This window comes from Varanus komodoensis, unplaced genomic scaffold (assembly GCF_004798865.1).
Source record: "Varanus komodoensis strain SLA01 unplaced genomic scaffold, ASM479886v1 scaffold22, whole genome shotgun sequence".
Classification (NCBI taxonomy): Eukaryota; Metazoa; Chordata; class Lepidosauria; order Squamata; family Varanidae; genus Varanus; species Varanus komodoensis.
In genome coordinates, this window is record NW_025335606.1 from 12,222,966 (window position 1) to 12,237,292 (window position 14,327).

Consider the following 14,327-nt stretch of genomic DNA (forward strand, 5'->3'; position numbering starts at 1 on the left):
TATTAGCATTTTGATAGGATATATTAAGGTCTTCCAACCTTGATTGTAAAAAATTTAGTCGCTATGCTCAGACCACTAATCTTTTTCCCAGCTAGAATAGAATAGTAGAAATTGGAAGGGGCCTGTAAGGCCATCGAGTCCAACCCCCTGCTTTGCTTGCACATCTGGTCACCCATCCGGCTGTCATCCTGCAGCTTTCCAGCTTAGCAACAGTGGCTCAACATGCCAGCTTGATGGTTAGCTATGCAGGCAGGCATGTATTCTGGGGGTTGCTATCCTCTGAGTGAGGATGCTGCTGTCCATTCCCACAGTTTTCACCCTTCAAAGATGCAGGAGAAGAAAGGGAGCCCTTTCTGATGTCAAGCAAGTGGGGCTTTTGAAGGTTTTCTTGGGGTGCTTTGCCTATCGCACTCTTTATGCAGCAGTGGGTTTCAGTTCTGCCTTTTTTGTAGACACTTTGCAGGCAATGCAGCTAAGGAAATAGTTCACTACGTGTCAGTTGTTTTGCCAGAAATGAAAATCAGTTGATGCCCTTTGCAGGATGTGTGTTAAGTTATGCTGTTCAGAGAAGGAATCAGTTTTAATATCTCTGGGACAAAATCCCCCTCCACCCACACACACACACGTACACCATCACTCCAAGTTCATAAATTTTAGAAACATAAAGGCTATGCCATGTTTCTGAATCTTCTCCATCCTGCTGACCTCCAGATGTGTTGGACTGCAACTCCCATCATTCCCAATCAGCATGGCTATAGCCAGTAGAGTCTCCTAAGTATATACCTCTCATTTCAGCACTATTTCTGTTTACACTGGTGAGCTGTGTGTTCCGCTGGAAAGGTATTGAATATATTTTGTCAGGTGAAACTTCATTTTCATATTTATGAATCCCTAGATATAGATATCAATATTGATAGATATAGATATTTTTCAAGGATTACTGTAAACTGTCTAGAAAGCTTTGGCTATTGGGGCTATTGAAAGCAGTAATAAATACTACTCAAAATGTGTGAACATCATTTTTTTATCTTTCTATCCCACTTGCTTTTTCTTGCAAGGATCTAAGAACAAAGGAACATCTCTTGGAATCCTGTCCCTCTTCTTTTTATGTGTACAGTGGAGTAGGCAGAGAGTCAGTAATTGGCCCAAAGGCACCCGAGAAGCTCTATGACCCTGTGGGTACTAGAACTCCCACGTCCCAGTCCAGCCACTACGTCATGCTAGCTCTCAATGTGCAACATCAACAACCAGCATTCTGAAATCCTTGCAGGAAGGCAGCTAGTACCTTAGCACAACCAGGAGGATCTTCTCATCCCCAGGAAGCATCCTAGGGAAGGGGCTGTACTTCGCATCCACAGAGTTTTCACATCACGCGTCAGGACACTCCCATGGACAATTTAGCTAGGTGCTTGTCCCGTCCTAGCTTATGCAATATGTGATTTACCCTGTCAGGTGTAGCTGAGCAGTCAGGTACTTTTGGTGCTTGACAGCTGCCCCGTTTTGCAGTTCCAGACAAACGGCAAAAATGAAGGGTTGGCAAGGTGCCCCCGGGGATGTAAGAACTGACTGACATTCACCTGTGTGGGTTACCAGTTGCACAGTTCTGTCTTGTCCTGTTTAAAATGGTGTTATTTCGAGTTCAGGGAGTTTCTCAGTGACTGGGCTGAGTGGACGGCAAAAGGAGCTGCCCCTGCTTGCCATTAAAAAAAATAACTGGAGCCTTTGTGATGCCTGGGGGGGGAAGAGAACCTTGGCATTTTTGGTAGGTTTGGAGAAACCGCAAAATATTGCCCTTTGCAAATGCTGTGCCTTGACCTCAAGCATACTTTAAAAATAGACATGCCCCTTTCATTTTTTGTGGCCACTGGCCCCAAAACAAACTTGGCCAGCTGGCCTTGTTTCTTCCGGCTCCTGCCCCTTGACTGCAGCGCTGCTGGAACAGGCGGGGTGGCGGTTTTCTTGCTTAAATGCTAAGCGTGAATTTGTATTAACAGTTGTCTTGTCGCACAGTTGGCCCTAGCGCTTCAGGCTTTGGAGGGACTTTGGGCAAGACACCCTCAGCAGCCCCCCTTCCTCAGCAAGTCTGTCTTCTCCCCATTGTCCCCAGCTCTGCTAATGCATTGTCTTTCTCTGCTCTCTCTCTCGCTCTCTCTCTCTCTAGAACTCAAAGTGATGTAAATCATTCTCCTCCTCCTGCACTCAGTCTTATCCCCATAACAACAACCCCGTGGGTGGGGTGGGTTGAGAGAGTCCCCCCATGGCTGAGCGGGGACTCGAACCCGGATCGCCTGAGTCTCAGTCCCAGGCTCTTAACTGCTACACCACACTGTCTCTCTCTATCATTGCAGCCATTTGAGGCAGCACATCTCCCCCTCCTCCTCTCCACCCTCCTTGTCTGGACCAGCACAAGAGAGAAGTAAATACACAAGCTGCAATTGTGAAAAGGAGCAGGGACTCCGAGAGCTCTTGTGAGTGGTTCCTTGACCAGTTACTTGACTGTGCCAACCCTTGCCTTGGATTTATACCCATGTTCACTAACTTGTGTGGCTCCTTTCCTCACTTTAGCCCCTGCTTATTATCTTGAGATCTGAACTTTTAAAAGCATGATAAACTTAAGAGCCTGCAAACACCACCTCCGGGCACCTCCATAACAAACAGACATTAGTATTCTGTGCAAAAGTTCACTATGCCCTGAGCATAGAATGGGTGTTATTGGGAAATATCTTACTGGCTTACTAGCATTCTGATTGTTTTGATAAACCTCTGACATTTCAGAGGGCATACCTTCTCTGACCGTAAGGGCCATGCTCATTTATTAAGACAATTTAAATAGGCCTGTTTTCCAGGAATGGGCTGTTGCTTAGCAGAGTCTGGTTCTTCTTGCCCTGCCACCTGTTTCTTCATATTTTCTGTTTCTTTTTTGAATTCATTTCTTAAATAACATAGAGTTTCTGCCGAGGGAATGGCCATAGCTCAGGGTTATGGCAGGTTTGTTGCAAGTAGAAGAAGGTCTTAGAGTCAATCACTGACATCTCCAGGTAGGGCTAGAAAAAGCCTTACCTGAATCTTCAAAGAGCCACTGGGTTAGACTAAAATTTAAGTGGTCTGACATTTAAGTGCAAACATTTGCACTTAAAGGTGTTTGATATGTGATTAAAGTGTTGGCACATTTATTCATCTTGAAATTTAAATGTGGTCTTCCCATTAACAAATTAAGGTTACAAAATTTAATAAAAGGTGCTCATTTTTCTACCCCACTTTTGGCCAAAGGCAGACTTTAGGCTTGTAGAGATTCTTTGCTTTTTCTGGAACCCAAGAGCTTCATATTGTGGCCAGGTGCAAAAAGGAGACATTTCGTCTTAAAGAATTCTGACCCCAGCAATTTGTTCTGAGTAGTACAACCAAATGGAAATCAAAGTTCTTATTTATTTATTTGATTGCTATCCCACCCCTTAGCCATAAAAGGCTCTCTGGGTGGTTACAGGATTGCAAATTATAATAATATACATAATAAAAATAATATTAGAATGCCAATAATACAACAGTAACATCTGAACAAACACAGTACTTTGCAATAAAACTTCACAATAACCTCCTATCTTTGCCCATAAATACAGTAAAAGGCACAATAGCACTAAGATGTAAATACCAGAATATATTATAAAAACTTACTTTCCATGAACACTTCCACTCCTGATGGCCTTAGTATTTCTTCATGTAAGAACTATAATTTAGGGTGTGTGAGAGACATTTTTGTCACTATTGTTCAATACCTGGGAGTCAAAAATCCTTGACAATCTCCTGCAAATTTCCAAAAGTCTACTAATAAATCCAGTTCTACTTTCTGTGCACCACTCTTCTAACAAAAATCAATTCAGCTACTGTTGTGAAATTTCTCATTTTAATCATTTCCCATATTTTCCCCCATGAATATGCATATGGGTCTGCATGAGGGCCAAGACCATGTAAGAAATGGCCCTGTGGGATCTTACACCAGCTCACAGTTTGCGCATTTGCCTGTCAATTGTTTCCATGCTCTTAGAAATGCCTGCTGCAGACACCGTTTTCCTGTGCTGGAGATACAATTATCCCCAATGCAGAACCTGACTTTCCACATGCTCAGGTGAAAAGTAGCAGTCATCAACCCATCCTCATTAAAATTCGTAATTTTTGGATGATGCCTGCTGACTGGAACAGTTCAGCACTCATAATGTAACTCAGATAGCTCTCACGGATCGGAATGGTCAACATTGGCTTCTCCACACCTGAGCTTCAATGAGGAATGACCCTGTCTCTCTTCTTCATCCCATGTGCGATCGTGAGCAGGAGTGCAGATGCATGGAGGATCAACTTTGTTTTTATTAGAACCATGAGGTCAGCAGCTGGTATCATGAGCGATGGACAGATGCTAAGAATTAAGGAATAAGTTGTTTCTGAGCATAGTTCAGGAAGTTAAGCTCACAAGATCAAACATGGGCTCCTGGCTGCTTCTTCCAAATGTTCTTTTTCAAAAACTTTGCTATTTGTGTGTAGGTGTTTTTATAGTTGTTGCTTTTGTTAGACCATCAGTTGCAAGTCAATTGCAAATCAAACAGGGAAGTCCCAGTGTAATCAGATCCAATCAACACAATGCAAAGATGTTGTTGGTGGGCACAAAATAAGCTAAGCCAAAATTTTTGGTTGGCTATTTGAAAAACATAAATTTAAACACTCATAAACTCCTGGGGCCTGTTGTTATTCTTCATTTATATCACACCTTTCTACCTCTTCCAAGCAACCTAATACTCCTTACAAGGTTCTCCTGTCTTTTTTAACCTCACAACAAGAATCCTGTGAAGTAGGTTATGCTGAGAGGAACTGACTGGTCCAGAATCACCAGTGGGCTTCATGGCTGAGTGGAGACTAGAACCCAGATCTCCTGAGTCCCAGGCCAGCACCACTACCCCACACTGAGACTGCCAAACTTTGGGCACATTATGAGACAGCAAACCTCCCCGCAGAAGACAATCATGCTAGGGAAAGTTGAAGGAGAAGACAAAAGGGAAGGACAATTATAAGATGGATTGACTCCATAAAGGAAGCCACAGTCTTGAACTTGGGAAGGCTGAGTGGGGCTGTTCTGGATAGGACAATGTGGAAGGCTTTTATTCATAGGGTCACCATAAGTTAGTAAGATAACTTACTTATAACTTACAACAACAACCCCACACCAGATCCCAAAAGAATGAAGCAAAAAAGGTTCAAGGTTCTGAATCCATTTTTGCCACTTGTTTATATTCTGCCTGACATAAGACTTCTAAGCAGCTTAAGATGTCTAAACTGTATGTAACTACAATGTAAAAATCTATGCAAAAGCAGTATCAAGTGACAAATACTTTGAAAGCATCGGAAGAACATGCAGAGTAGAGCAGGGTGGTCACAGCCCAGGGAAAGCCTCTGCAAACAGTTGGATCTTCAGTAGGCATCTAAAACCTGCCAGTTTCAATATCCCAGTCAGACATTACTGCTTTGCCTCACTGGGATGTTAAACACAAGAAAGCAGAGTCATTTCCCCTATGTGCTCAAATGCTGCTGTTGGAATTTCCCAGCCACAGGTTTCGGTTCCCATCACTAAGGCTTGGGGGTCACACTTGGCTGGATGCCTGCCATGCAAAAATAAAGGCGCAGCTTGTACATCTAATAGTAAAACCTAGTTTTAGCAGGATCCAGTTCTTTGGAGCTGGGGGTGTGATTTCAGACACTGTTAAGTGTTCCAAAGGAACTGAAAGTTCATGCAAGAAAGATTGTGTCTAGGCAACTAGGTGTTTCAGGCCCTTTTGTGCAGCAAAAATATTCTCAGCGGGTGCTTTATTCAAGAACCAGAGGTTGCGAGGAGGGGGAGGGGTCACAATTAGGTAATCACTTGCAAATTAGGAATGGGAATTTCATTTGCTAAGAATTCACCAAATTTGCAGTTCCCAAATCAATAAGGAAGGTGGAAAGTAATTATCCTTTAGGTATATACAACTTTTAAAATTTTGCAGTGCACAGTTCTCTGAACAAGAAACTTGCACCAAAACCCGTGTATTAGGGGAATGTGTGTACAAAAATGCATGCATTAGTGAAGAAGCATGCAAAATGGCTTGCACAAAAGCGTGTATTAAGCAAAATTTGTACATGAATATCTGTAATATGGGAAAATGCTTATCACTTTTTGTGTAGTCTTAAAAAAAGGTGAAACACTTACTAATTTATTTATTCAATTTCTATGCTGCCCTATTAGCCATAAGGCTCTCTGTGTGTTTGTTACCGGCAGACATTGTTAGTAAGAAAAAGTACTTTCCCAATAGTTTCATGTGTGAAGTGTGTGTGTAAAGGGGATGTGAATTATAATTTCATGTAGATCTAGTAAAATATAGTCAGTCTCCCTTTTCTTCCTTTTTAATGCATCTGGAAAATCTGCCTTGTTTTGTGCCTAGTGCAAGGTTTGTCTCCACATTCCCCCTTTGTGCTCAGATCAAAGTAGTAGCACAACTCTAAAAGTCTGGCTATTTCTTCGTCGGCATTGTCCTCCTCCTCCTCATCATCAACATCATCACCTTTCTGTTCCGCCTGTAGCAGAAGTTCTCCAGGCATTTCACAACATTCACTCAGCCATCAGACTTTTTTTTTTTCCCAATTTATATCCTGCCTTTTTCCTACAAAGGGCTCAAGGCAGCTTACATCATCTCTCCTCCTCCATCTTATCCCCACAACAACAACAACCCTGTGAGGTAGGTTGGGCTGAGAGTCTGTGACTGGCCCAAAGTCACCCAGTTGGCTCCATGGCTGAGCAGGGATTAGAACCCGGATCGCCTAAGTCCCAGTCCCATGCTCTTAACCACTACACCACACTGGCTCTCAACTTCAACCAGGCCCGACTGTGCTTAGCTTCCAAGATTAGGCAGGATGGGGCATTCTAGTGGTGAGTGCCAAAGGGCAATTTTCTCTTTGAAAAGAGTAAAATGAGTTGAGAGGGGAGGCATCCAGTTTAGGCGCACCTGGAGATGAGCCAGTCCTTGTTTGGATCTTGGCATAGCAGCAGAGGCCGAGGGAGTGCAGAGAGAGTGGCCAGGGAACTGGCGAAAGCAAGGTGGGTGCTTGGGCAGAGCATTGGGGGTGGGGGGCAGGAGGAGTGGAGCGGAAGGGAGGCAGAGCTAGAGAGGCCCAGGAGGAAGTGGGGGGGGGGGGGCTAGTGGCCTCTGAGGTGTATAAAGCCACACTCAGCCATTGGTGGCACCAACAGATGACGCACAACAGGTTTTGTCCCTTCTCTGTGTGCCTTAGCTGTGGCCTGGGCTACCCAGGGACTCTTTTCCCTGGCTCATAGTTCTTCATTGTTTTTAATTATTCTTTTTTGTTTTATGGTATTCTCTGTCAGGGAGAGCAAGGTGAGGAAATTCAGGTAAGGGTGGTGTAGGATAGACAAGGGGAGGAAGTAGGTAGGACCTGTGAAGGGTGGCCTGTGTCAGTCCAGGAGATGGCCATGGCAGGAGCCACAGGTGTTGCTGTCAAATGTGACGCCTGCGCCATGTTCGTTTTTCTCCTTCAGGAACCACAGGGATACACTTGCACTAGGTGCAAGCTGGTGTCCCTCCTATAGGAGAAGGTGAGGGGTCTGGAGGATGCCCTTGTCTCCCTCTGCGAGTTAAGGGAGGGTGAGCGATTCTTGGACGTGCCTGATAGAGTTCCATTTGGATGCCTGGAAGTTAGGGCCCCTAGGGTATGGAATGGGTTTCCACGGGAGGTGGTTGAAGCCCCATTGGTGAGGGTCTTCAGGGATAGGCTGGACATGCACATGGTAGGTATTTCATGAGCAGAGCTGGGGGTCAGACTGACGGCCCGGGAGCCCCCTTATGACTTGCTTTGTTTCTATGTGTCTATGTATGAGCCAGCATGGGCGTTCTCCCTGTTTGATAGTGCCTGCTTTGTTCTTCCTATGTGTGGGAATGGACTCTAGCATCCCTGGATCGTTTAGCATGATGTCCATATCCAGTCTAATCCTGATTTCCACCTCTGGCTTGCTGGAAAGCCAGCATCCTGGCAAGCCAGTGTTTTCAAAAAAGAAAATCCTGGGTGGTAGTTGCATGCAAACCTCATCTATGTGCACAGTTAAGTGATTGAATATCCTTCCTTAAGGATAGAGGTGGAGGTATTCCTTTGCTAACGTTTTGTGCTGTTAGGCAGGCATTGTTTTTAATAGCTTCTGGCTTTAGATGAAAGCTGACATTGATGTCCAAATCCTTCTGTGGCTTGGAGTCAGGTATTTAATCACTTTCTGTCTTTCTCACCTTGTTTGCAAAACAGGACTGATGTTTCAGTGAAGTATTTACTCCCTTAGAAAGCAGGATAGGAATTTTAAATGTTCACTTGCACAGAAAGAGCTCATAAGTGGGTAGGAGGCCAAGTCCTTTCATAAAGCGTTTCAATTTTATCTCCAAGAGTATTGATGGATGGGCAAAAAAAGGGCAGATTTTTTGCCCACCTGGTTTGTTATGGGCAAAAATGATGCTTAGCAGGGGTGACTTCATATTTCCTTCTTTCTTCCTATTCTGCTCTGTTTGTGAGCCCACACCTTGGTTATCTTACTTCAGGGTCATTTTCTCTCCAGTTCCATGACTGGGAGATGTCATGGGTTCCCCCTTTTAAAGGCTTCACTTCCAGTTTGTGGTGAGATGTTTGTTCTTGAAGGGTTGAGAAATCACCATAGATAGTATTGTATATTTAAAGTTAGCAAAAACAAAAACAGACATGTGAGGTAAAAATGCAAAAGCAATTATTCATGTTTATGCTTATGGGGTAATACTGGAAAAAGATAAGAAAATGGCAGAACATCTAGCATTAATGTCTTGGATGTAAATGGAGCTGTGGTGAAAAATTAAGGTACCAACTGAAATGAGCTAAAAGGGGAGTGAAAATATCTGGTTTTCCTAAAATACAGCATGATTTTATTTCATGTATATGTTGAAGCCATGTTGGAATTGAATCCTTGCATCTTTAAGTAGTTAGAGTGCTTCCCTGGGACCTGGAAGATGTGTATGCTAGTCCCCACTCGGCAGTGACATTCACTGGATGACTTTGGGCCGGTCCCCAACTTTCAGCCTAGCCTACTTCACAGGGTTACCATTGGATAAAATGGGAAGAGGAGTACTTCTGTTTTATAGTGACAGTAAACTTCTTTTTAAGTTTATGTTGTGAGCCGCCCCGAGGCTTCAGCGAATGGGGAGGCATAGAAATGTTTTAATAAACAAACAAACAAACTTCTGCAATGTAAATATGCTTGCATTTGTAATCGTGCATATTTAAGCCAATTTTAAGACCACATTTTCTGTTCTGTTCCCTTTCTGAAAACAGGAGGAGTCTCGGACCCTTAGAGTTAAAGTTGTAGCTGGAATTGATCTTGCCAAAAAGGACATCTTCGGAGCCAGGTATGTGTGCTGCGATTTATAATGCTTATAGGATGATGCACTGTGAGTGACCAGATCTGCAACCTCTTCCTTGGTTAGCAGGGCTGCCTGGAGAGGTGGTGGGCTCTCCCACTCTAGAGACATTCAAAAAGAAACTGGGCAGCCATCTGAGTGGAATGGTGTAACATGGTGTCTTGCAACAGCAGGGGGCTGGACTTGATGGCCTTCATGGCCCCTTCCCACTCTGCTATTCTATGATTTTGTGATTCACATAAAGCAGAAATGAACAGTCACCAGAACAAAGCTGAAACTTCTCTCCATAGTTAGCATTCAGGTTTTGCCAAGACCATATTTCTCCTGGGCTGCTGCTATTGTTGTTGTTGTTGTTGTTGTTGTATTAGTAATAATAATAATACTCTAAGTTCTCTAAGTGGTTCATAACATTTAAGTCACTCATCCAGTCATAACATTTAAGTCACCCATCCAGTCACCCAACCCTGCTTAGCCCAACTGTGTACAGACAACAAAGTAATCCACATTTCAACAAAAACGGCAGTTCAGCAGCAACCGTCACTCAACCTGAATTCAGCTTGTGAGTACAGACTTTCATGTTGTCTGAACCCAGCCTCTGTGTTAATCCTCCTCTTTCTGCATGTACAACTTGGGTGCAATATCAGACTAACCTACATGTTGGCTGTTGGGATTACTGGAAGAACATAAGTGACTGACGGTAAACACTCTAGAAACAGAAGGAGTAGAAATGGAGGATTTCTGACTTTCAGGCCACAGGTGTCATGAGTGAGGTTTCCTCCCTTCACACATTCAAAGCCAGAGACATTTCTTACAAAACATTCTTTGTTGACCAAAGTGATTCCCAGAAACACAGACATCCAGAACGAATCTCTGAACATGTCCAAAGCAGTTTTTTGAACCCAGTCTAGTATTTTCTTCTAGGAACTTTCCTTATGAGTATGTCTGGGACCTGTCATTGTGAGTGGGGGGGCTGCTTTTGGAAATGAGCATGCCTTCTCTCTAATTGGGCCACTGTTTTCTGCCCATGTCACATCACGGGACTGAGAGCTACAGCCGTCTTGTCTGTCTCTGAGAAATTTCCTTGTTCCAGCCCCGCTCCTGATAGCGGTACATCTTGGCTGTTCTCAGAGGCTGCCTGAGCAACTGGGGAGCCTGGCCTTGAGGTAAATACCTCCACATCTCTCACCTCAACGTCTGGAATTGGCCCACATTCGGAGGCCTCCCATTGCTGCTGCTCTGAATCCCAGTCAGGAGGCCTCGGAGCAACTGCCTTTCTCAGCCCCAGCAACCAGGCAGCCAGCTGCAAACCGGCAGCTCAGACTCTGCCGAGAACAGTCCGACTCTTTGCTGGCAGCCTGCTGGGTGGGGAGAGAGACAGGTGACGACAGGAAGCAAAACGGAGGGTGGAGAGGAGCCCGCAAGCAAGCAGCATTATACTTGTTCTTTGTGGTCCCTGTGATTCACACACACTGACTGAACACCCATGTGTGTAAGTACACAAAATGACCACTTGAAGAAATACAGTGGTACCTTGGCTCACAATCCGTTCCCAGACTTTGGGCGTGACCCAAAACGGTTGTGAGCTAAGTTAAATTTCCCCATAACGTTCAATGTAAATAAGGTTAATGCGTTCTGTAACTATTTTTTAATCAAAAAAATGTGAAGTAAAGTGACAACAACAAAGATCGCGGACATCTCCCCACCCCCACCCCGAGCACAAGCATGGCCATCTCCCCGCGCCCCCCAGCACAACCACAATTGCGCCCATCATCCCTGCGCGTGCCCGACTTTCTGGCGCGCTGGGGAGGGAGACAGGCGCGATCATGCTGGGGCGGGGGAGACGACCGAGATCGCGGGCGTGCTTGTGCAGGAAAGACAGGCGTGATCTCGGCCATCCCCCCCCCTGCCCCCAGCACAATTGTGGTCATCTCCCCACTTGAGGGGGGGGGAGACAGCCACGATCATGTTTGCCACCCAATGCAGAGTTCGTGACCTGAGTTAACATTTTTATGAAATTTTTGTTTGTGACCCGATTTGGTTGTGAACCGAAGCATTCGTGAGCCCAGGTACCACTGTACAGTTCTTCATTGTCTCTGAATCACACACATTGGCCCTTTGCACATGTGTGGAGCTCGTTTGGAAAGATTACTGTTTCATAAATAATATGGCATTGGTAACAAAAGTATCTAAGCTTGTTTTGTGGGTAGGAAACCTGCAGAGTTTCAGTGCCAGGTGTGTGTGCAGATGTATTTATGTCAGAGATCCTTCAACAGAACATGGTTGCTTAAACCAGTGCACCACATTCAGACAAAACCAGTCAACTAGATTGCAAATCGAGAAAGCGACTTACAAATTAGTGAGCAGCTCAGCTCCTTGCTGTTCTTGCATTGGGCATGTGAGAAGAACCTCTTCCCTTATATTCAGGGCATGCTGAGCTCCCCCTGGTGGGAGATGAGGACAGGCATAGGACCTTCCTGGGGTGCGGGCAGCTGCTCAGCAAGCTTCTCAACCTGTTCTCCAGTTACTCACTGCTCTCCAATTCATGTTGAAGACTCCAAGAATCCCAAGGGCTGAATGTGATTTTGCGGAGATCCCAGCTCCCTCCTCCTCTCACATGCACACTGCATTATCTCTGATTGTGTGGGAGGACCAGGTTGTTTGCTTCTGGCCACACTGCCAAAAACCAGGTGGCACGAGCTGGTTTCCTCTTATTCAGGTCATGTAACAGACGGTCTCTTTGCAAAATAGTTCTTTATTTCCAGTTCACAGTTAATAATCTATAGCCACAGGAAGACGAGTCTCTGTGAATGAGCAAAGTGAGCTGTTGGACCCACACTAGAAACTATTTCTGAAAACTCTTCTTTTCAATAATTTTGGGCCCCACCCCCTGGGTGTGTCCCTCTGGAGAAGGACTAGCCCCCTCGTTCTGTGTGTGCCCTCTAATTGGGTAGCCCTCTTACCCTGACGTAATGTTACGGGGCCAGGAACCAGGGCAGGCTCATCCCCCTCCTCTCCCTTGTCCCTCCCTTCACTTTCAAACCCTGTCTGTTCCAATAGTCTGCCTGAGCACCTGAAGACATGGACTTTGAGATAACCTCTCCCTCCTCCGCCATCTTGATTCCCACACTCCCTGTTTCCCAGGCATCAAAGCCCTTCTCTGAAGAGTCAATGAAACTTTGACCCTGAAAAGCAGGCCATGAATAATAGCCCTTTTTATTGCTAACACTAGGGTTGGTCCGTCAATTTACTTAGTGTATTTATATGATCCTCAGTAGCTGAATCTCTCTGAATCAGTATTATCTTCACTGATTGGTCTTAACTTTCTAAGCCACCTTCATTGAATCCAGTGCCTTCTAGTGGTGCCAGCATACAAGTGGGAGCTGTAGTCCTTCCCATCTAGCAGGAAACTTGTTGGGGGGCTCTGCTCCAGGTTTCAGAAGGTGCTTCTCCCCTACCTGAAGATTGAAATTTGGATATCACAGCCATGCTGGATCCGACTGCACGGATAGAATTAGCTGCTTGTGGAAAGTCCAAGCAGGATATAACTGGAACTGTGCCCTCCCACCCATGTTTCCAGAAACTGGTGTGCATTGGCATACTACCCCTGATCCTGGAGGTAGCAGAGAGCCACCCAGAATAATAGCCATGTCTCCGCCATGAATTCAGTCAATTCCCTTTTAAAAGTATCCAAATTGGTGACCATCACTACATCCTTTGATAGCTAGTTTAACTATGTCAAGATGTACTTTCTTTGATCTGTCCTGATGCTCCCACCAAGCATCTTCATGGGATGACTACCTTAATTTCCACTGTTAAAAGAGTGGTAGACAGATCACCAACTCTCCGTTTTTTCTATGTTATGAGTAGTCGTGTGCACCTTATGAGACCATGTCTCATGGTATTATGAACTTCTGATGCAAAGTATATTTGCTCCTACTGAAGTCCAGCCCTTGCCCAAACAGTCCAGTTACTCTTGGTAGAAGAGAAGTTGTAGCGTAGAAGCTCATGGGCCTAGTAAGATGGCATGCAATGTGTACACAACCAAAGAGGTCAAATATTTGGTTTCAAGGAGAAGAACTGGAGTGCTGATGAGGCAATACACAAGGTGATAGAGGAAATCAATCTTTCACCTTTGCCACTGACCTCTGTCTCCATATTTCTGTGCACGTCTAATGTTCCAGTCATCTTTTGCTTCTTGTAGGGAAAAAATAGAAATGTCTAAGCAGTGTTTGTTAAGGGCTTGAAAATCACAGGGATTTGATTGGGTAGGACTTTGAGAGGTCAAGGAGGTAAAGTTAAGAGGTGCTGGGGGTCATAGCTAAGAGAGTGACTTGTCAACCAGAAGTAGAGTCCAAATGTTACCAGTAATTAACTCATTCGGATGATTTGGGCAGCCTATTTTGGGCCAGAGCAGACATTGCTTTAAATTGATGCCCAACAGTTATGTCTTGTTCTCCCCCTCCCCTTTTTTAACTCTAAATGAGGTGAAGGGTCCTACCTGGCCTTGAAAAGACCCTTTACTCCCAGTACTAGGATTCTCATCCAGTTTGGGCCACCAGTGCTTACTCTAGAGTAAGGAAGGGGATACATAGCTTCCAGACAGTCTATTTGGGCCCTTTGTGTCTTTGTTTTAAGTCCTTCCTCTGCAATATAATGATAATAATGCTGCCCTACCCTGCAGGAGATTCTTTGTGAATTTGCCACAATAGAAAAATGCTTGTCATTGTTTTGTAATGGGTTAATGTAAGGGTTCCAAGGATGTACTTGATTAGAATTAATTAAAACATTTGTTTGATATTTCAAGTGATCAAATGATCTCAATTTTTTAAATAAGGAAATTCAAGTAAAATTCAAGTTCAGATATCTAGT

General features: G+C 44.6%; 1 protein-coding gene across 5 annotated transcripts in view; it reads left to right on the forward strand.

The window, feature by feature from the left end:
• Positions 1-14,327, forward strand: part of NEDD4L (NEDD4 like E3 ubiquitin protein ligase) — a 276,361-nt gene that overhangs the window by 71,070 nt on the left and 190,964 nt on the right. For 4 of the 5 annotated variants that reach the window (XM_044431161.1, XM_044431162.1, XM_044431172.1 and 1 more), the window contains exon 2: positions 9,373-9,446. In XM_044431161.1, the coding sequence (XP_044287096.1) occupies positions 9,373-9,446 (74 nt within the window). Of the gene's footprint in view, positions 1-9,134; positions 9,447-14,327 lie in introns of those variants that run through there. The other variant, XM_044431173.1, reaches the window with a different exon arrangement.